The 22,202-nt window shown below is 44.9% G+C and overlaps 1 protein-coding gene across 2 annotated transcripts in view; it reads left to right on the top strand.

Moving 5' to 3' along the window:
- Positions 1 to 22,202, top strand: part of TWF2 (twinfilin actin binding protein 2) — a 74,738-nt gene that overhangs the window by 42,195 nt on the left and 10,341 nt on the right. The window contains exons 3-5 of one of the 2 annotated variants that reach the window (XM_056856520.1): positions 820 to 998; positions 5,309 to 5,404; positions 8,188 to 8,292. In XM_056856520.1, coding sequence (XP_056712498.1) covers positions 820 to 998; positions 5,309 to 5,404; positions 8,188 to 8,292 — 380 coding nt within the window. The remainder of the gene's footprint in view (positions 1 to 819; positions 999 to 5,308; positions 5,405 to 8,187; positions 8,293 to 22,202) is intronic. The other variant, XM_056856529.1, reaches the window with a different exon arrangement.

Raw genomic sequence — 22,202 nt, 5'->3', positions numbered from 1 at the left:
GGACTGAGCCTGAGAAGTCCTTCACGCAAAGCATGTGCTTTACAATGGTTCCTTCCCTACATAGGGGAGCATTCAGGTCAGCATTCCCTCCACATACCTGAAATGTTACAGACCCAACAAGGTTCTTCTGTGTGATTATTATGAATGTGTGGGTCAGCTCAGAATAGCAGGGCTCCTTTCTGTTATAATTGGTCAGTGGTAAAATCACTAAGGAAGGCCTTTCTCGGGGCAGAAATGATTGGCTTCTTCTCAAAAGAGCTGCTTTTATTTTGTAACTTGCAATCTGTCTGATGGTGATTGCCAGATGCCATTTTGTGTGTATAAACAAGATTGTCCAGAATCCTACAGGTGATGTAAGTGCTGAAGCCCCTCCCTTGCATGAACACATTGCCCCAGGGACCCATGGATGTTTGTGAAGTTTTGGAGTGGGGCTGTGGTCAGAGTGATGGTGCACCATCATTTCATTTCCCTCAGTATTATTAAACACACAGTATGGGTGCAGGGTTTTTGTTTGGTTGGTTGCAAAAGAACAAAAGGCAATCAGTCGCAGGAATGTCAGCTGGTTCAGCCCTGGGAAAATAAGCTATTGTTATCAAGAAGTACTCAGATCTAACTGTGTGAACCTGAAGCCTAGACAGACCTCTCTCTTTTCAAGGAAAGCTGGACTTCTGAAAATTCCGCCTGCAACATGTGGGCTGCAACAAAGCATCTTGGGATTTTAAGTTCCCCCAGACTTCATTTAGGATGATCCATGCTGCGTGACTATTTGGCATTGCTTCTGCTCACTGGTATCCTCCTTCCCCCCACCCCGACTTTCAGAGCAGCTGGTGCTGGGAGCCTACAAAGAACTATCTCAGCGTTGGGATAAGGACTACGACTCCTTCGTTCTGCCATTACTGGATGAACTGCAGCCCTGTTACATTCTCTACCGGCTGGACACTCAGAACGCACAAGGCTATGAGTGGCTCTTCATTTCCTGGTCACCTGACAACTCCCCTGTAAGCCTTTCATTTATCTCTAGTAAAAGAAACTGCTCAAGTTGGGTTCATTTTTTTTGTCTGGCCCATGTAACTAATCTATGCTATGGGATGAGGATGGAAAGTGTTAAGTGCATAGAACAGCCATCATTCCAGTTGCTGTACCATCCTTTTCAAGGCTTGTAATAGCTGTGCTGTTGATTAAATTGATGTTTTAAAATACTTTTATCCTCCAAGGAGCTAAGGGCAGCAAACATGGTTCTCCCTTTCTCCACTGGCATTCACAACAACCTTGTGAGGTAAGTTAAGTTGAAGGGGCTCTGCCCAAGATCGCCCAGTGAATTTCATGGTGAGGTGGAATTTGAACCTGAGCCTCTGCAGGCCTAGTCTGATACTTTATCCACTACCACACACTAATGTGCAAGATTTTACTTACACTTATCCACTAACTTTTTGCAAAGGTAGACCACTATTATTTTAAATATTTATACCACACAATCTTTGTAAAAAAGTATTTTTGAGGTAGCTTATATGACTAAATGATTTTGCTCAGTTTTGTTTTTTTTACATACATATTTTAGATTTTTCTTATGCGTATTTTGTTACTTGAAATTGATAAGCAGGTAGCCTTGCAACCACTTTGAGACCTTTTTTAGAATTGAGAGAATGAGTAACTGTTAAGGGATAGCAGCTGAAAATGACAGAATGGTGTACTGCCTGGAGTTGAAGGAAACGGGTTTAAGAAGTCTAGAGAAATTAGACAGAAATGTTAACTTTTAAAAGATAGTACTGGGCAGAAACACTTCCGCTTAACAGTTTGTGATGCACTTGTGTTGAGACATGGTGGGGCCATGGCTGTATAGTCTTCAGTTCAAAGGATCGGGTACTGGTGATATGAAAGACCTGTGCCTGAGACCCCAGCGAGATGTTGCCAGTCTGAATAGACAGTACTGACCTTGAGAGGCCAAGAGTCTGAGACTCGGTATAAAACAGCTGTTATCATATGTATGTGTGTAAAGTGCTATCAAATCACAGCCAACTTATGGCAACCCAGTAGAGTTTTCAAGGCAAGAGATGCTCAGAGGTGGTTTGCCATTGCACACCCCTGGAATTCATTGGAGGTCTCCAAATACTAACCAGGGCCAACCCTGCTTAACTTTTGAGATCTGACGAGATGAGGCTAGCCTGGGCCATCCAGATCAGGGCCTATTATCATATAGTGATCTCAGATTCAATCAGCTGTAACCTACAGTTTCTTTTGAAAAGAAAGAATTCAGGCTGTTGCTTCATTAAAGCAATCTTAGGTAATTAATCATATACATTTTAAAATGGATTAAATCTGCATTAATTTGCATGTGAATAAACCAATCATTCTTTCCTTGTTTTTTTTGGCATGATGTGGTATCTCATAGCTGCCACTATCTTGGAAGAGCCATTTCTTCCCGTCTAGGGAAAAAAGGGTTTTTTTTTTTTCTAAAATAGTATCTCCTGCTGCTACCTCCAGTTTTGTCATTTAAAATAATTAGCCATTTTAAAAAATCTGCTGCCTCAGTAATTTGGGGACATGATCAAAATATTTAAATTTGTTAATCCACAGGCTTGTTTCACAGTGAGGTCTAAAGTGAGAAACATCTGATCTACTGTTAATATTGATTTAATGCCTCCAAACATGTAATTGTCTAGAATGAATTTGACTACAACACATATTGTTGCAGTCTTCGTCATGCCCGGATCCCAGAAAGCTAGATTTGTTGGTTTTGCTACAATACTCTAAAAATATGTGGTACTTTAAAGACTAATGCTTTTACTGTGTGGCATATTCTTTTCTTGCCCATGACTTTCAGTGGTCGCAAGCAGGGTGGATAAAAATCAATGACCAATTTAATCAATTTAAAATCAGAATTTAAAAATTTAAATAAGTTTTTTTAAAAATAAAATGCTTTTTGAAGAAAAATCTATCCAAAGATAGTTTTCTGTTTAAGATATATTATAGTCCAAAGGTTATTCATCATGAACTACAGATTGGTTTTTAATTATGTAGCATGAGGCTGTATATTCATGCAATGTTTAATTTTTTTTGGTGAATGAATTCCATCAATCCATTTAAAACGTCGAGCTCTTCCAGAGGTTTCTGTAAGATTATTTTGAGCAATTTTTCTATCTAGAAGATATTATCACAAATGTGAATTTGTGCCTGCAGCAATACTGTTGCCTCTTCTTCACAGCAAAAATGTTATAAAATAAACATAGAGTTGAAAAAAAGACACTGTTCTTCTGCAAATCTGTGTACACAGAATCAACTCCCTACCTCTTAAGTGCTAAGTTTCAAGAAGTGCAATGAATAGAAGATTGTTTGGAGAGGAATAGACCTGCACAAGGAGCTAAGTGTGAGAAGGGAGGGGCAAGCAGTAAAAATAATAGCGAATCCTTTTGAGCAGAGTACTCCACAAGTCCTGGGATCTTTATGTGTATAGCATATAACTCCCTCCCTGGAGGAGGAAATCTATAAGGGCATCAGGCTGTAAATGAGACCCAGTTTGGGAATATTTTATTGAAGTTCCTCTTCCTATGAGGTAAGGCAGGCATAAGTGCAAAATGCAAACACTGTGGCAAAGAAATCCAAGGCCTGGTGGTCCAAATAAAACTGTAGATAGTTCACCTTGCACAATTACATAATTATCTATCTATGTATTTCCAACAGTATAACCAAACCAGTATTTTTTTGATACAATTGCAAAAGTAATCTGAAAAGTTAGTATTCTAAGACCGAACCCTTCATCTGGTTGTAAATATTAAGATTATACCAACAAGAATGAGTCTTTATGTAGAAAACCATGATTTAAATCTGGTCTTACTGACTGCTGATTTAAATCATGATTTAAATCATAAATTAAATTGATTTGATTAAAATCAAATCCACCCTGGTTGCAAGTGATTGGAAACTTTTGCTAGTAATCTTCTGTCCTGCCATATTTAGGCATTAATTCTAAAACATAAATGCAGTTTCACAAATCATGAGCTTTTTAAAGAACAGAGACCTTAACCTTGGTGATTTAACATGTAATGAAACAACAGGAAATATTTCTTTAGACAGAAGTCCTCTGTTGGGGTTGACCCTACTTTCCTCTATGTATTCTCAAAGAATCTTACAGAATTCTTGCACCTACAGGAAAATCTCTTTATTTTAGACCTGCAGTGCCACCTTGTGGCCACTTTAAGCAATATAGTGGATTTAGCACTCGCTGAATCTTGAAGTCAAACCAGGTAAAATGTTAGATAACCAATGAATGGATCCCAGTGCATAGTCTTTTCTTAAATAGCAGTTGGAGGATGGGGTGGCTTGGATCAGTGTAGTGCTGTAGGAGGAGGGAGTTAAGCAGCCCCATGGTAGTTTCTCTATAGCTGTTAGCCTCATTAGGGAAAGCTTTCTTTTCCCCACTCACCCTTACCATGAAACCCAGACCTGAACCATTCTCTCCTTTCATTTACTGCTGAAATCCTGAAATTTCAAGTATTAAAAAGGTAAAGGTAGTCCCCTATGCAAGTCTGTCTGTCTATCTGTCTATCTATTTCCATTTGTTACCCCGCTCTTCCCGGCCAAAGCCAGGCTCAGAGGGTCATTACTGACGAATGGGGTGATGTCACATCATGACATTTACTAGGTAGACTACATTTATGGGGTGGTTTGTCATTGCCTTCCCCAGTTGTCTACACTTTGTGCCCAGCAAGCTGGGTACTCATTTTAGCGACCTCAGAAGGATGAAAGGCTGAGTCAACCTTGAGCCAGCTACCTGAAACTGACCTCCGTCGGGATCGAACTCAGGTCTTGAGCAGAGCTTTTGACTATGTGTTGATATGTGTTGATAATATTTATCTAGCTGCATCTCCTGATATACTCTAGTTCACCAGTTACGTTCTTCAGAGAGCAGTCTTCTGGTGGTACCCTCACCTAGGATTGTCTGTATGGCAACAGTTAAGTCATGGGTTCCTCTGGAATGACCTGCCAAAGAGGGTGCAAAGAGCACCTTCACTTGCTGAATTTAGGGAGGCATGCAAGATTATTTTATTCTGGAGTGCAGCTGGTAGCGGGTAAACTGTTTTGGCAGATTTGGCTGTGTTTTTAACTTTCTGCTTTTAAAAAATCTTGTTGCTGGATGATTATGAAGCTTTTGTGTCCTTGCTGCTTTGTTAGCTGCCTTGAGACTGATGAGATAAATCAAAGTATAAATATTTTAAATAAATGAATAATCTGGCCTTCAGATTGACAATGACCAATAATCTGTTTACATAACTATGAAATGGCTTATCCCTGTTTCTCTGTGTATGGCCAGGTCAGACTGAAGATGCTCTATGCAGCAACCAGAGCAACAGTGAAGAAAGAATTTGGAGGAGGCCACGTAAAGGATGAGCTCTTTGGAACAGTCAAGGTATGGCTGTTTGGCATCTGCAATAATGTAGCTCTACTGATCCTTTGGGGAAAGGCCTTAACTGGCAATGTCTTGGGGAATATTGCACAGTTTTGCTTTTTCAGTAAAAAGCTATTGAAGATCCTTCAACTCAAGGACAGTCAGGTCATTCTGGTTCATTCCCCCCCCCCCCTTTGATTGGTTTTCATTTCCATAACACCGAACTATCTAAAATAAAGTTGTGTCTGTCCTCCAGAAATGTTGTTGGGATCTTCAGCTTTGCCCATTATTTTCACATCCGTGGGTGAATTAATTCTGCCCAGCATGGGGTTTTTTGGGATTTCTGCTCTGTGACTGAGGGAGAGTTTTTCTGTGAATTACTTTAATGATACTGTTCATGTGGTCAATTCAGCCCTGAACAATGTCACACTGAGACAAAAAAAATTTTTTTTAAAGGAACTATCTAAATAAACCATAAGGAAATTAGTATTTTTTAATCTTAATCTTTTTGTGAATTGTCACTGAGTTGGAACTCCATGTGCCCAATGTGATTCCTTTGTACAAAACCGATAGGCAGCCCATGGGCTAAGAATCTGCTGGATTTCTCATATGCCTGGTTTTATGTTTTCTGGATAAACCTTTTCTTTGTTTAATGTCACCCCTTGAGCCTTAGGGCCCTTTCCCACAGCCCAAATAATGCACTTTCAATCCGCTTTCAGTGCTCCTTAACAATCATTTGCAAGTGGGTTTTGCCAGTTCACACAGTAAAATCTACCTTCAAAGTGCATTGAAAGTGGATTGAAAGTGTGTTATTTGGGCTGTGTGAAAGTGCCCTTACTTTATCCAAAACTTGTGACGTGATAATGAGCCTTAGTTACTTCTCAGTACTGTTTATTATACTGAGGAGGGAATGCTGTGATTGGAAAAGGCCCCTTTGTGAGAGAAGCCTGGGCTTCATGTTGAATCCAGGCACCCCTGTTTTGTTGTTAACCAGGTGGAAGGAATACCTATCCAGGTGTGCAATCCACATGACAGAATTAGGGTGACCTACCCTGGATTGCACACGGATTTAAATCTTGGTTAGGTGTGGGCCATTTGCCACATCATGCAGCATCGATCCCTGCTTTGCCAGCGATGGATTGTAAAATGTTCTAGGTAATTGTTGTCATGGAAAGAACCATAAGGTGGCAGCAGTGCTCATGAAATAGGGCTATTCTATACGTCTAATCTTTTCCCCCATCTGTCTGCAACTTTGATGTGCCTGTGAAATCCTCAGGGTGTCTGTCTGTCTTTGGGTCATGTGCCAGAATGTCTGACATTAAGTACTGTCTGCATGGCCCGGTGTCAGTTTATACCAGCATTCCTCTGTTTGGGGATTTTGATTTCTCAAGCAGTTAATACACTGTTTGCAAAGCTCCTAGCTGGTTTGTGGTTTGACTGGTCCCTGAGTCTTCAGAAACAGGGCAAAAATTGTGTATGTGACCGGCGGATTCCTGCAGTCTGCTTGGGCTGGAGGAATTCTGCTGTTGATTCATTAAACGCTTCAGATCTGAATCGGAGGCTGCAGGTACCAGCTAGGAATCATTTACTGTGGATACTAGAAAATTGTCACTGGAACCTGCCAGGGCTGTCAGCCTATTGCTTTTTGCTGTCGCTCATATCGTCTAATGGCGCCAACTTCTTCAAGTGCCAGTTTGAGTATGGCATTAATTAATGATAACTGCACTTACATAGCACGCAGGCTGTATATTATGTAAGGCTGACATCTGCTATTCCTTCTTAAGCCATCACAGAGCAGTTCAACTCTGATAGAACAGAAAGTAGCAAAGACCCTAAAGCGTAGTTCTTTCTCGCGCTTTGTTAAATGTAAGACGTCTGAGTTAAAACTAGCTGTTTGACCACAGCAATGTCACCGGCTATGCCCTTCCGTCTCTGCAGGAGGCTGAATACTGGTGTGCTTGGGGCTCTGGCCACAAAACTGTCCCCTATCTGGAACAAGTTCCCATGGCTGACAGTCCTGGAGTGGGGGAGGAGCTGTGCCTTCCCCCCCTTTTTTTTGCACTTCCTGCACCCCCTAGGAAGCAGGGGCACCTGGCTGGCCAGCTGCTTGGGCTGTCAGCAATAGATTTAATAGTGCAAAGATCAAGGGACCAAGGCAGTCTTTCTAAGTAGAAGCTTAGGAACAGGGAAGTTGAACGTGGAATGGGGCTGCAGTGGGCTGCAATAACAAGGGGCTGATCAAATCCTGTTGCGTCTCCATTCATGGCCTATCAAAGTAACGTTAACAGGATGTTTTATGTTGACTCGCCTAGGTGCCTTCAGTCTTTTAAGATGCCCCTTTGAGCTGCATCCTGTGATTCTAGCATCTCCTGAATGGAATTCCCCTTGCTCTCAGAGGTTCTGGACCTTTGTAACACTGGCCAAGAAGAACCACTTTCCATTTGTGTTGGTCATTGTGTTAAGCCATTCTTTTCAGAATTAACTCATGCCCACCCCCAATGGGGTATTCCCTTTTAGCAATTTGTACTGCCAGAGTTTGTGACAGGGTCTTGCTGCTACTCTGTAGGGTAGCGTCACTGCTGAGGGCCCTCGCATAGCACAGCCAACTTAGGACATTGACAGAAGGTCTAAGGTACAGCCATTGATCTACATAGCATCAGAAATGTTCCCTTTCTCCCTTCCCTGGAAGAAGGGAGATGCAGATATACTATCCTTGGAGGAAGGTGCTATAAACTTGCATTGTAATGGATCTTTTGTTGTATGTTAGCTGCCATTGTTACCTCAGTTCTTCTGTTTGGTTACAGGAAGACATCTCCCTCAGTGGTTACCAGAAGCACGTGTCATCCTGTTCTGCCCCAGCTCCACTGACTGCAGCGGAACAAGAGCTTCAGCAGATTCGAATCAATGAGGTGAGAGGCAGGACTCTGAGATGCTTATGCAGATGACCCCCAATAGTGCTTCTTCCAGTGATGGTTTTCTAGTGGCACTGTTACACCTCAGAGACATACTACCATGATATCAAGTCTGCATTAGAGAGGGTTTAATATAACATCGGAGTAAGGGACTCAGTACTGTACAGACCTCATTTGGTATTGTTTGTCTTTTCTGTTCTCGCTTGCAGACTTGTGGGTTTTCCCATCACATTCCCAGGGAGGCAGGGCCAAACTCAGCTTCCTGTCTTCCTGGGTGGGAAAGCCCAGATAGCTCAGTTTCCGTCCTGCCTAGATCAGGGAGAGCAGCGTCGTTGAGTGTCTCCTACCTTTATAGGAATCTACTTCTTTCTTCTCACCTTTCTCAAATTATTCTGCCATCACTCTATTCTAACTACCTATTCATCTTCAGTCTTCGGTGCATCCCCACATGTGGGACTGCGCCTGCGCGCAGGCCTGCCGCCGGTAACTTTGATTAGCCTTAGACCTCTAATTGGGGATGCCACTCCCATTACGCAGGGCGGCTTCGTGCCAAACCGCCGCGTGCTCCTGGGCGGGGCATTCCCTCCCTCCTCAGTTCCTTCTTTGCCGCCGCCGAGAACGGAGCCTTTTGCCTGACCTCAGAGTTTTTCTCTTCAGACCTTTCAATTTCGTGAGTTTTTGATCAAGGCTGCCGCTTAGGTGCGCCTAGCCAGCCCTCCGCTAATTCTACAGATGCGTACTCTCCCCGGAGAGTCAAATATCGTGCTTTGCCTCGGTCCCCTCGGCCCTGTGCTGAGGGCTGTGATGGCCCCCAAAATGCCCTTCAAACTGTGTCCTAAGTGTGCTACGAAAATACCTCACACGGACCAGCACGACCTCTGCTTGCTCTGTCTGGGTGAAGGGCATAACGTTTCTACCTGCAAAATATGCCAACAATTTTCCATCTGGGCCCGTAATGCCTGTGCCAACCTCTTAAATGCGGAACTCTGGAAAAAGGCCCTGATGGCTCCTTCACCGTTAGCCGGTTCCCAAGTGTCACGAGGCGCCCGATCCGTCTGCTCCGCTCCATTGCCAACCCCCGGAACAACGTCTGGAGGACTGCTCTTCCCACTTCTGCGTCTTTCCTTGTGTGCTGGTCCAACTTGTAGTGTCTGACAGATGTGTCCTCACTTGCCCACGTCGCCGCTCTGCAGATGTCACCGACGGGAACCCTTCTGTGGAGAGCAGTGGAAGAGCCCTGTGCTCTGGTGGAGTGTGCTCGGACAATCAGGGGGCATGTCATGTTTGCTGCCTTATAAGCTAGCTTCACAGCTGAAACCACCCACCTCGCAATGGACTATGGAGATGCTGGTTTTCCCTTCTTGGGGCCTTGATAGCAAATAAAGAGAGATTTTGACTTTCTAAAATGTTTCGTTCTATCAATGTAGTACAGAATAGCCCTTTTAAGGTCTAGGGTGTGGAGGGTCTTCTCTGCTGGAGAAGTTGGTTTTGGGAAAAAGACAGGGAGTACCAGGTCTTGTGTCAGGTGAAAACTGGAAACTACCTTGGGTTTGAATTTGAGGCTGGGGTGTAACACAATCTTCTCATTATACACCTTAAGGAAGGGATTGTCAACCCTGAAAGCAGTGAGCTCTCTCAAGAAGCTCCTCCAGCTAGTACCGGCAGACAACCGCCGGGTTGTAGGAGGTCTGGAAAGAGTGCTTAGCGCCATCACTCTTATGGCGGATGTATCCCTAAACACAATGTCCTTCACGGCCAGGGCCATGGCTTCTACCACATCCATTAGAAGGGCCCTGTGGCTCAGGGCATGGCCGGCCGATTTCAGGTCTAAAACCATTCTCATGTCCTACCCCGTAAAGGGGGGTTGGCTCTTTGGAGAAAAAATGGACGGGATACTAATTGAAACCAGGGACAAGAAACACGTGCTCCCTAGGCAACTTCGGAAGGAGAATAGAATCTCCTCTTACCCGTCCTTTCGTTCATCTAAGGTTTCCCCTAGATACCGGGCGGATTATAGAAAGGGCTCCTAGAACCAGAGTAGCTCCTGGAACCAGAATAGGTCCTTTCGTAAAGGGGGGAAATTCCAGAGACAAGGCCAAAACAGACCAGACAAAGGGGACAAGTTCCCCAAAAACAACAACTCCCAGTGACGCCTCATCGCTGGGAGTAGGGGGGAGACTCCAGGCCTTCAGCCACATATGGGCCAGATCCAACCCGGATTCATGGGTGTCCCAGATAATTTCCAAGGGATACTTCCTGGAGTTTTCCTCCCTACCTCGGGATCGCTTCCTTTCCTCCCCCTTACCCCTACAAAAAGAAAAAAGGGCCAGAACCACCAGAGCCATTCACCATCTGCTGCAGATAGGAGCCGTGGAGAAGGTCCCTGCCCCAGAGAGGGGTCTTGGGGTCTACTCCATCTTCTTCACGGTTCCAAAGAAAAACGGGGACTGGAGGGCCATCCTCAATTTAAAGTACATAAACAGGAGGATGAGGCAAAAACATTTCCGGATGGAAACGTTAAGATCCATCGTAGAGTCCCTCCAGCCTCAGACATTCATGACGGCGGTGGATTTGACGGAGGCCTACCTCCACGTCCTCATCCACCCTGCCCACAGGAGGTTCCTTCGGTTCACCCATGTCCACGACCATTATCAGTTCAGGTCCCTTCCCTTCGGCTTGGTGACCGTTATAGTCACCCTTAGACAGGAGTCCATCCAGGTACACCCGTACCTGGACGACATCCTGATCTGTGCGCAATCCAGGGAACAAACCCGGGCAAACACCACCAGGGTGGTTCAGATCCTTCAGGACCATGGGTATTTAGTGAACTTCGAGAAAAGTCCCCTCAGCCCCTCACAGACCTTGGTACATCTGGGAGTCCATATAGACTCTCGGACAAATACCTTAACCCTATCTCGAGAACGAGTGGAAAAGATCGTCCTTCGGGCGTCGTCTGCCGCCAAATCCAGATCAGCCAGACTGATGTCCCTAGCGAAACTGTTAGGGCACATGATCTCATGCATAGTGGTGGTGCCATGGGCCAGATTCCATTCCAGGCAGTTGCAGTGGCTACTTCGTCCACATCAAGGGGACATTGGGAAGAAGTGGGACAGACTCATCCCATTACCTATCGAGGTCCGCAGAAGCTTGCGCTGGTGGGTATCCAGAGACAATCTAACCAAGCCATCACAATACCTGCACAAGGACCCTCTCCAGCTGTTCACAGATGCCAGCCTGGAGGGGTGGGGAGCCACTCTCAATGGCCAGATTGCCCAGGGGCACTGGTCTGCTCAGGAGGCATCTCAGCACATCAACTTGCTGGAGCTAAAAGCTGTGAGACTGGCTTTGCTAGACTACTCAGCGGACCTTTGTGGGCACCACGTCCTGGTCAGGATGGACAACACAACTACCAAGGCCCACCTGAACAAGCAGGGGGGCACAAGGTCAACGGTGTTACATCAAGAAGCAGTCAGACTGTTCCAATGGGCCCAGGTCAGGGTCCTGTCACTCCGAGCGGAGCACGTAAAGGGCACCCTCAATGTGGAAGCTGACTGGCTGAGCCGGCAGCAAGAAAACGAAAAGGAGTGGTCCTTAGATCAAGACTCCTTTCATCTCATCACTCAAAGATTTGGTCTTCCAGAGGTTGATTTGTTCGCCTCGTCAGAAAATTCCAAACTTCCCAGATTCTTCTCGAGATACTTCCACCAGACGCAGAGAGAATCGACGCTCTTCTCAGTCCTTGGCCGAGGGCTCTCCTATACGCCTTCCCACCCCTGCCAATTATTCCAAAGGTCCTTCGCAAGGTTCAGATGGAAAAAGCCAACATACTACTAGTGGCCCCGTTTTGGCCTCGCCGTCCATGGTTTGCCACCCTACGAAGATTAGCAGTTCAAGAACCATGGAGGATTCTGGTGCAGTGGGGGATCCACTGCCAGGGGCCCCTGATCCATCCAGAACCCCACTGGTTCTGCTTGACTGTTTGGCACTTGAAAGGATGAGCCTTGTCAATCTGGGTTACTCTACAGAGGTCATGAACACCATACTCAAAGCACGCAAACCTGCGACCCACTGTATATATTCCGCATTGTGGAAGGCGTTTGTTAGATGGGTGCGTAGAAAGAAGTTCGACCCTCTTCAACCAGGAGTCAGCAACATCCTGGGGTTCTTACAGGAGGGAGTGTGACTAAACTTGGCAGTTTCTACTCTGCGTCGACAGGTGGCGGCCATAGCGACAGTGATTCCTCTGTTGGAGGGAGTGGAGATATCCAAGCATCGACACATCGTCTCCTTCCTAAAGGGAGTGTCCCAGACTCGACCTTCTGCCATTCACCGGTTCCCTACCTGGAACCTTAACATCATCCTCAAGGCCCTGACGAAGGAGCCCTTCGAGCCCCTTAGGACAGTACCTCTGAGGATTCTTAGGATGAAAGTACTCTTCCTCGTTGCCGTCACGTCGGCTCAATGCGTGTCGGAATTGCAAGCCCTTTCCATTCGTCAGGGCCTTTGCATTTTTCATAGGGATAAGGTGGTTTTAAGACCAGACCCTACTTTCATCCCCAAGGTTAACTCCCCTTTTCATTACGGTCAGGATATTTCTCTACCATCGTTCTGTCCGAAGCCGTCTTGTCCAAAGGAGCAATCTTAGCACTGTCTCGACCTGCGTAGAGCCTTGCGCATCTTCACTGATAGAACATCAGAACTGAGGAGAACGGACTACTTGTTCATTAACATTTCTAATCCTAACAAGGGCCTCAGAATGTCAGCGGCATCCATCAGTTATGCCTTAAAGGCCACAATCGCAGAGGCATACAAAGCCTCGGGAGTCCCTATTCCACAGGGAATTACGGCCCATTCACTGCGCAGCGCCTCTACATCAGCAGCATTTGACAAGCAGTCTCCAGTCAACGAGATTTGCTGTGCAGCCACGTGGTCAAATGTATCAACATTTGTCAAGCATTACAAAATCAGTGCATGGTCATCTGCACAGGTGGCATTCGGCCACCGGGTGTAGCAGCACGTTGTGGGGGAAATCCCATAACCCACCCTGATGGGAGCTCTTATAGGTCCCAAAGCTACAAGATGCCCGAGCCTCAGAGGAGAACGGAGCCTTGACTACTTACCTTGAGGGCTCCTTCTCTTCTGAGGCGAAGGGCATCTTGCCCACCTGGGTGAAGAGTCAAGGCAACGTGCTATCGACCATACCTTCAGAAGACAGTCAGTTTCAGACCTAGGTTCTGGTCCCTATACCTGTCTGACAAGTTATAGGAAAATTCCTTCCTGTGTTCATTGGTTAATGTTACGGTTTGTTCTGTTATACCCTGTTTGTTCCTGTCTAAGAGCTAGGCAAGCCTGTGACTGAGGTGCAGGGGGTTAGTGTCCCGATAGGGGCAGCAGGAAATCAATTTTGGTCCTGCCTCCCCAGATAGGGCGTGGACAATAACCCACAGCTACAAGATGCCCTTCGCCTCAGAAGAGAAGGAGCCCTCATGGTAAGTAGTCAAGGCTCCGATCTAAGTAGCAGTGAAAATTGCACAGGGTATTTTTGCAGACCATTCACCAGAATTTTCCAAATGTTCACTTAGGTTTTGCCTTTGCTAGTTGTTTGCCAAAACTGTGTTGCCGTTTCTGTTCCAGCCACATATGGGATGTGGGTTGCGTGTTAGTGTTATCGGGTTACAAAAGATGTACTAACTTTAAAGAAGTAATTTTGCCTCAGCTGAGAAAAGACTGGTGTGCTGCATTTTGAGCAAGAAGCCTAAAAACATTACTTCTTAGTAACTGGGGTTTCTTGAGCGATGCATGTGTATCAAATTTTAACATTCTGTCTGTTGGAAATGTGAGCAGGGCCCAAATGTCTTTATAAGGACTTCAACACTATATACATTCCCCAGTTAGAAAAAGTTACCCACCTCAGTAGTGTATCTCCTGGTACTCCTGCATCTCTATGCCCAGCAACGCAGTTAAACAATTCCAGCCCAGTTATCATTGCTTATTCTTCTCCCTTCTCTAAATATGTATATTGATGTTTCCAATGACATCCCCCGTTCCCCTCCTGCTTTTGCCTCTGCATGACTGAGTGGTTATGACAGCCCGTGAAGAGAGTTCTTCTCTGTTCATTGCTCCCTTGCTGGGTCACTGTGCATGTGATTTGGTGCCAGTGTAGCGGGCAAGATGTCAGCTTTGTTTGGAGTGCAGCTCACAGAATTGCCGCCCATGAAAGCCAAAATAGCCCACTCAGATCTTGCTGCACTTTCCCTCTTTGTGCTTTAACAGCACAACCAGTGTTCTTTTGGTCCCATGGAGAGGTTTTGTCTAGGACAGCATTTTCCTGCACTTCTCAACAGGTGCTGATTGGCAGCTGATTGCCAGGGTCTTGGGCAGAAGTCTTCACCTGAACGTAACATAAGAAACGCCATGCTGGATCAGACCAAGGCCCATCAAGTCCAGCAGTCTGATGGCGCCTTAGGCCTTATGCATGTCAAGTGTGGGTTCTGGCTCTCCAGTATGATCCATTCCATTTTTGAAACCTCAACTGGGTTTCCTGAAGAGCTCAAGAGTGTAACCTTCAGCAAAACACGTCTGCCTGTGGGGATCAGAAAGCCCTGCTTTGAATCTCCCTCAGTTTGGAAGTGTTGCTAGAAAGCCTAGGAATAATTCTCAAAGCCAATTCTGTTCGAGCGTTGCCATCCTCTAGGTGGGGCCAGGTGATCTCCTGGGTTTAGAGCTGACCTGCAGACTACAGATACCAGTTCCCTTGGAGAAAATGGTAGCTTTAGAAGGCAGACTTTCTGGCATCACATCTCTTCTGAGGTCCCTGCCCTCCCCAGGATTTACCCTTAAATCGCCGGGAGTTTCCCTACCTGGAGGTGGCAACCCATTCGATGCTGACTCTTTTCCAACATCTGGATTCCATGCACTTCATACAGTATAGACCAGGGGTGTCGAACTCATTTGCTATGAGGGCCGGATATAACATAAATGTCAATTTGTTGGGCTGGGCCATGTGTACCAAATAAATAAATAAATATAAAATGTAGTGCCAGGTACCAGAGACACAAACTTCATAGAAGACACAGGCAAAGTCAATTAATGATATTATTTTTTGATATTGTTTTAAGCGTGTTTGTATTTTAAGTAAAAAATAATATCATTAATTGGCTTTGCCTGTGTCTTCTGTAGTTTATATCTCTGGTCCCTGGCACTAAATTTTATCTAGACTGGGTGGGGGGCTGCCTGGGAACAGAATTTGTGCTCTGAGACTGGAATGACATGTTGCAGAGTGGAATGACAGTAGCGGGAGCATTCTGGGGCTGCCATTCCAGTCCCAAAACACTTCTGCTACTTCGAGGGGCTGTCATTCCAATTGGGGGCTGTCATTTCATTCCTGAACACTTCTGCTACTTCCAGTGGCAGTCATTCCACTTTACCTGTCATACTAGTTACAGATCACTTCTGCTACTCCTAGGTGTTTACATTCCACTTGGGGGCAGTCATTCCACTCCCAGAACGCTTCTGCTACCCAGAGGTTGTTATTCCACTCTGAAACCTGTCATTCCAGTCCCAGAGTAGTCTATTTGGGCCCAGAGACTTTAATGGAAAATCCATTCTTCATTTTCTTTGCAACTTTTTTGTGCTGTAATGTATTTCAGTGGAGCTCATACATGTCAACTGGCATTCCTGGATCCCTTTATCACCAGTGAGCCTCCAAGCCTCTCTCATTGTTTCCGATGGGCAATCCTGTCATTCCTTTTAGTACATCCCTTTGTTTTAGGAATTGCATGGAGAATTAACATTTGGGAAGTTCTTCCTGCCTTCAGAGCAGCAGTGCAAGACTCCTGAGGTTTGAGGATAGGAGATCAGCATCTTGCTCACTTAGTCCTGACCCTCAGAAGTTGCCCTAGAGCTCCAGCTGCTGAGGTTTACACTTGGTAAGCAGGAAGCTGCTCATCTTGCTGCATAATTTGAGCAGAGCAATGTAGGGAGGAAAATACATATTTAGGGTGTTGTAGGAGAGTGTTACCGATACTGTGGACTTTCAAAAAAACAAATCAGTTGGTTATAGATCAAATCAAGCCGGAACTGACCCTAGAAGCTAAAATTACTAAACTGAGGCCATACTACTTTGGACACATTATGAGAAGACAGGAGTCCCTGGAAAAGACAATCATGCTAGGAAAAGTTGAAGGCAGCAGGAAAAGAGGAAGACCCAACAAGAGAAGGATTGATTCTACAAAGCAAGCCAGGGCCCTCAGTTTGCAAGACCTGAGCAAGACTGTTAAGAATAGGACATTTTGGGGACACTGATTCATAGGGTCGCCGTGAGCTGAAAGCGACTTCACGGTACTTCACACACTCACCCTCTCATTCACACACACAGGTCCCTCTGGGCTGGAGAGAAGGAGTGAACAACTTCACTTCCCGCCCCAGTGAAGCTCCACAGTTTACCCCCTCCCACCTTCAGTTTGCTCCCCCACCCCACCCCAGGCAAGCTCCACGTGGAGTTTGCCTGGGGCGGGGAAGCCGCCTTCCCCCAGGAGACGGCCCGATTTTCAGTTTGCTCCCCCCACCCCAGGCAATGGAGCTTGCCTGTGGCGGGGAGGGCTGAAGATCGCCCAGCCTCCCGCCGAGAGACGGCCCGATCTTCAGTTTGCAGAGGGCCTGGCTGTGCCCAAGAAGGACCCGGGGTGGAGAGAAGGAAGAAGAGGGGGGAAGGAGGAAGGGGAAAGGACGGGATGGGGTGGAATGGAGGGCGTGCCAGGCTGGCGGAGGGCCTGGCTGCACCCGAGAAGGACGGGGGGTGGGTGGGAGAACGGGGAACCATAAAGGGAGGAGGAGTGGGGACTGGCTGCTTCGGCTCGCAGGCCGGTGAACAGCCCTCCGGGGGCCGGATCCGGCCCGTGGGCCGGGGGTTTGATATCCCTGGTATAGACATTACCCCTAGCATACATTGGGTTGTCTCTGTTCTGATGCATGTAGTAAGTTGAGCCTGTCACTCCTAAAAGTAGGCATTGCTTATCAGACAGTAGCCTTGCAGTCTGGGAAGGGTGGGTTCCTTGTCTTTGTAGCATGTATTTAAGAAGAAAGTATCTTTGAGCACGGCCAGAGTGCCTTCATACAGTTAGGAATTGCTTGTAGAGAGGTTCCTGTTCAGAAGGCATGACCAGTCTGATTTCAGCCTTATCTCCTCTGTTTTTAAGTTTACCAATGATGTTATTAAGACTTGTTTTACTACAAGTCTTTAGTTTAGCTTGATTTAAGTGGCTTTTTGCCTATATCTTGCAGGGGAAAACAGCCCAGGTAAGTGCTTTCTGTTGCTTGCTTGATTGCCTGCTTTCTTTCTGTAGTTTGCTCTCTTGTTACTTTGAATAAAGTATGAGGACTAAACTATGGTATGCCAACAAGAAATATTCATGTGGAGGCTGGCATTCCTGACCTTATGGTAACACAATCTCTGGTACAGGGTATAAAAGTAATATAAGGCCTTTGATGGACAGGAAAGCAGCATGATGTAGCTCGATCTTGTCAGATCTCAGAAGCTGAGCAGGATCAGTACTTGGAAGGGAGACCACCAACGAAGGCTTTGCAGAGGAAGGCAATGACAAACCACCTCTGCTTCTCACTTGCCTTGAAATCCCCTTGCTGGGGTTGCTGTAAGTCAGTTGCGACTTGATAGCACTTAACACAGCGTAAGGCCCTTCATCCTTTGCAGAATTCTGAAAATAGAGTTCTAATGATATTTTTGCTATACTACCAAATATCAGTGGTGCATTTATGTACATTTTATACATGTACAGAACACTCTTATTTAGGCCTAGTTGTACTTAGGAGGGAAGCCTTTCTTTTTCAAAGGTACCATTGCATTTACAATGTAAGGGGTTCCTCCTCTGCCTTCTCTAAGCTATTAGAAGTTTAAATTGCCTTTTTCCCCTCCTCCCGCTGCCTTAGTTTCACTTGCCATTGGTATGTTGGGCCTGGGACAAAACATTTTGGACTTTACAAATGGCCACTAATGGATCCCAGAGGCAAGCCTCGGCCTGTACCCTGTGTGTTTGATGGAGGCAAACTGTTGGTGATAGCAGCATCCATGGTAAAGAAAACATATTGGGAATAAGCTTAAAGGAGGAATAATAAGGGACACAAAGCTCCATCAGGTTTAATAGTCAAGCTCTGAAATTCTGTGGACAAAATATTTCTTCAAAAGGGAATAGAAGTAACAAGGGTGTGATGTGGCTGTGCTTGACCACAGATTGGATTTCTTCCCCAAATGCATGTGTGCTTGTTTGTGCTGTGCTGGCATGTTCTTTTACCCCAAAGAAAGGTCAGGGAAGTCTTGGTGTGTTGGTTTTTTGTTGTTGTTGTTGTCTTGTATGACTTCACAGGACAAAGTTCGGGGTACAAAATGTTACGAATGGCTGAACTTGTAGCCTTGTAGCATTTAGGCTAAGTGTTTTCATCCTAGTTTCATTTAATATTTGTGTGCCGTAGTTTGGTATTCTTACAGTTTTGTAATATTCTTTCAGTGTCGATCAGCGCATGCAAGAGACTGTGTTAGGAGCCCAGAGTGATTAACAGAGCAATCCTATGCCAGGCATTCCCTTTTAAACCCAATGGATTTGGATTGGAATAACTCTGCATAAGATTCCAGTGTAGCAAAATGACATGTTGAGCTGGGGCTGATCAGTACTGTTTTCTAAGTCCTTTTAGAGTTGTACATTGCTGTTATACTCTGCTCATGTGAAATCTTTGAACCCCAAAGCACTTTGGCACTTTGTTTTTCAGATTCAGGGCATGTTAGAAGTTCTTTGTCTCTTTCTCCATTCAGGCAAGGTTTAGAATGGCTTGTGTAGGATTGCAAATTAGATAGATTCACCTTGCTTGGGTTCTTTAAAAATTATTTGAATGACACTTATATGTTCATGTTAGATTTTAGAATGTGGTATCTAGGCAAGTTCTCTACCCTAGATAAAACCTTCAAAAATAGTTTGGGGATTAAAAGAAATCAAGTCAAATGAAGCAGTTATGAATTTTGGAGGGAGTTAGAAACAAAAACAGTGATTTTAACAACTTTATCAATGCAAGATTGTCAGTTCTTTGCAGTGCAGTTGTCAATATTTGGTGGCTCCCCAGAATGGCTCTTGTTGTTTGTATTACGCTGCCCTAGTACTGGGGTGGATATGAGGTCCATGTATTACTTTTCTAATATGAAGCTGAAAAACAGTCCATAATATGCCTTACCTTGCCCCTGTAATACTACACTAGTGCTATAACTTTGATCAGGAACCTAAAATATAACAACTCTTTAATCCTACTTGGGTTTATTTCTCCTCTTATCTTTTTCTATTTATTGCTATTTATTGCTTTTATTCCATATATTAGGAGTAATCTGAAGATTAATTTTTTAAAAATATACTGCCGGTTTGGGTACACCTAGTAACTGCAAACATGTAATGCTTGGTCTAAGGACCGTAATAATAATAAAAAATAAAGATGAATGTTTACATAAAGAGCATTAGATAAATTGTGGATGTCATATTTGGCTGAGTTCCAGGAGCAGAGTTAAACCTTGGGAATTTCTTGACTTTAAGCATGGACCCTTTAATCAGGTTCCATGCACACTACATACTCTCTGCCACCCTTCCTCTTCCACTAAGGCATCTGTTTGCATAAGGAATGAGGAAGCTCACTCCATGGCAGAGACTTGGTTAGGAGTGATGTACCTTGGCCGTCGGATCCAAGCCAGTATCTTGCATCATTACTGTAGGCATTAAGACTGTAGTTAAATTTTCAATCCACTTAAATAAAAATAATTTTAGAGTATTTTGGATTTGATCAAATAAGTACGTCATTTCAGTCATCAAGTTCCTCTTCATCATAACTGCATGCTCTTTAGCTTCTGGGTTTAAAGCATAATGTAGGGGGAAGGACATTTTTATTGCAGCTTCTTGTTACAGAATATGCAGGCACTATTGCTCTTTTTAGCCCTGACATGGATGGCTGAGGCTGGCCTGATCTCGTCAGATCTCAGAAGCTAAGTAAGGTCGATCCTGGCAAGTATTTGGATGGGAGACCTCCAAGGAATACCAGGGTCATGACGCGGAGGCAGGCAATGGCAAACCACCTCTGAACGTCTCTTGCCTTGAAAACCTCACCAGGGCTCCCCATAAGTCAGATGTGACTTGATGGCCAAAAATAATAGTAATACTGCTTTTAAAATTCTTCAGAGCTTTTGAAATTTGTATGTTAGGCTTTCACAGAAATGGCTGATGGACATAGGCCAAAACCACCTAGTTGCTAACCTGAAGATGAAATAGATGTGGAGAAAATATCATCGTGGTAACAGATTTTCTGGGAAGTCCCTTTATGAGGTGGAGTTTGAAGCCCTTTACTTGGCTTCAAGAAAATTAGGTGTTGATTGGGGTCTTAGTATTATGAAAGATACTGCTAGTTGGACAAGATGCCCAGTAACTTGAACCAAACAGACTTTCCCATATCACTGCAGGATTGGTGACTACCAAGTGGTTTGGATTCTCATAGTGTAGTGGCTTGGTTTATTAAAAAGGTAAAGGCAGTCCCCTGTGCAAGCATAGGGTCATTACTGACCAATGGAGTGACGTCACATCATGACTTTTACTAGGCAGACTATGTTTATAGGGTGGTTTGCCATTGCCTTCCCCAGTCCCCCAGCAAGCTGGGTACTTATTTTACCCACCTCGGAAGGATGGAAGGCTGAGTCAACCTTGAGCCAGCTACCTGAAACTGACTTCCGTCAGCATCAAACTCAGGTTGTGAGCAGAGCTTTGACTGCAGTACTGCAGCTTACCACTCTGCACCATGGGGCTTGACTTATTATACAATTTTAAATTGATTATTCAGTTGTCAAGTGCCACTCCAGCGCAATATACCAGACTGTGGCCCATTTCACACATTACCAAACAGATGAGTTCCCAAGTTTTCATTGCATAGTTGCCCATATGTTTTTGTAACAATGGAAGGACATTGGCTTCTCTGAAAGCACATGTTGAACATGCCTCCTTTATACCTTTGTGTGCCTTGTGCCTCATTGTCTTCCTCTATGTTTTGCTTTGTCATTCCATTCCCTGAGTGATTTTGTTTCTAAGGCAAAGGAGTTGGGTGGCATTCAGTCTGGTGTTTAAACACTTTCACACCTGTTTAACTGGTCCATGTAAACTCTATAGAAGGCCTGGCATCAGTGCATGAAGCTGTTTTATGGTCCTGAGGATAAAGGCCAAGATTTGACAAAACCTTCCGGTATTTCAAAACTTGTCCCTAGTGTATCCAAACACTTTGTACTATTTCTGTATTTAAGCAGATCTTTCTAAGAGGGTTTAGCAGGGAGCTAACCTTGTTGCCATTTTTGTTCCCATATGCTCCAAGGATCTTCATTCTCTGGCCTCCAGCAGTGAGATGGTAGGCCCTGTTCCTCAAAGCCTCTACATTTGCCTTCACTGTTTTGGTACTAAAACCCAAGACAACCCTACATTTGTGAGAGAGTAATGTGAGCATCTGTTGGTTCCAGTTCCACATTGAGTTGCTGATCCAGTTTCTCCTCTTCACATATATTCCCAGGACCCAAACTTCCAGGACCTGCCTTACACTGAGATGGTAGGCTGGACCCTTGTGTGTATCTCCACTCCTTCCATTGCTGTGTTTCCTTTTGGAGTTTTTTGTCATATGTGTGGCAACTCTCAAAGCTCCAACCCTCTCCTAAAGGAGAGAGTATTGCCACTCGGCAGAAGTCACTTGAGCCCATGTTCTCTAATTGCAGCCTTTATACACTGTTGGAATAATACTTTCCTGCCTCTTGACTCAGAGGTATGTAGATCAGTCGTCAAGAATGTGAGTTGGAAAGTCCCTAGTTCAAATCTAATCTCATCCTTAAGTAAGAC

Source organism: Euleptes europaea, chromosome 1 (assembly GCF_029931775.1).
Source record: "Euleptes europaea isolate rEulEur1 chromosome 1, rEulEur1.hap1, whole genome shotgun sequence".
NCBI lineage: Eukaryota > Metazoa > Chordata > Lepidosauria > Squamata > Sphaerodactylidae > Euleptes > Euleptes europaea.
This window is presented reverse-complemented; position numbering and strand designations above follow the sequence as displayed.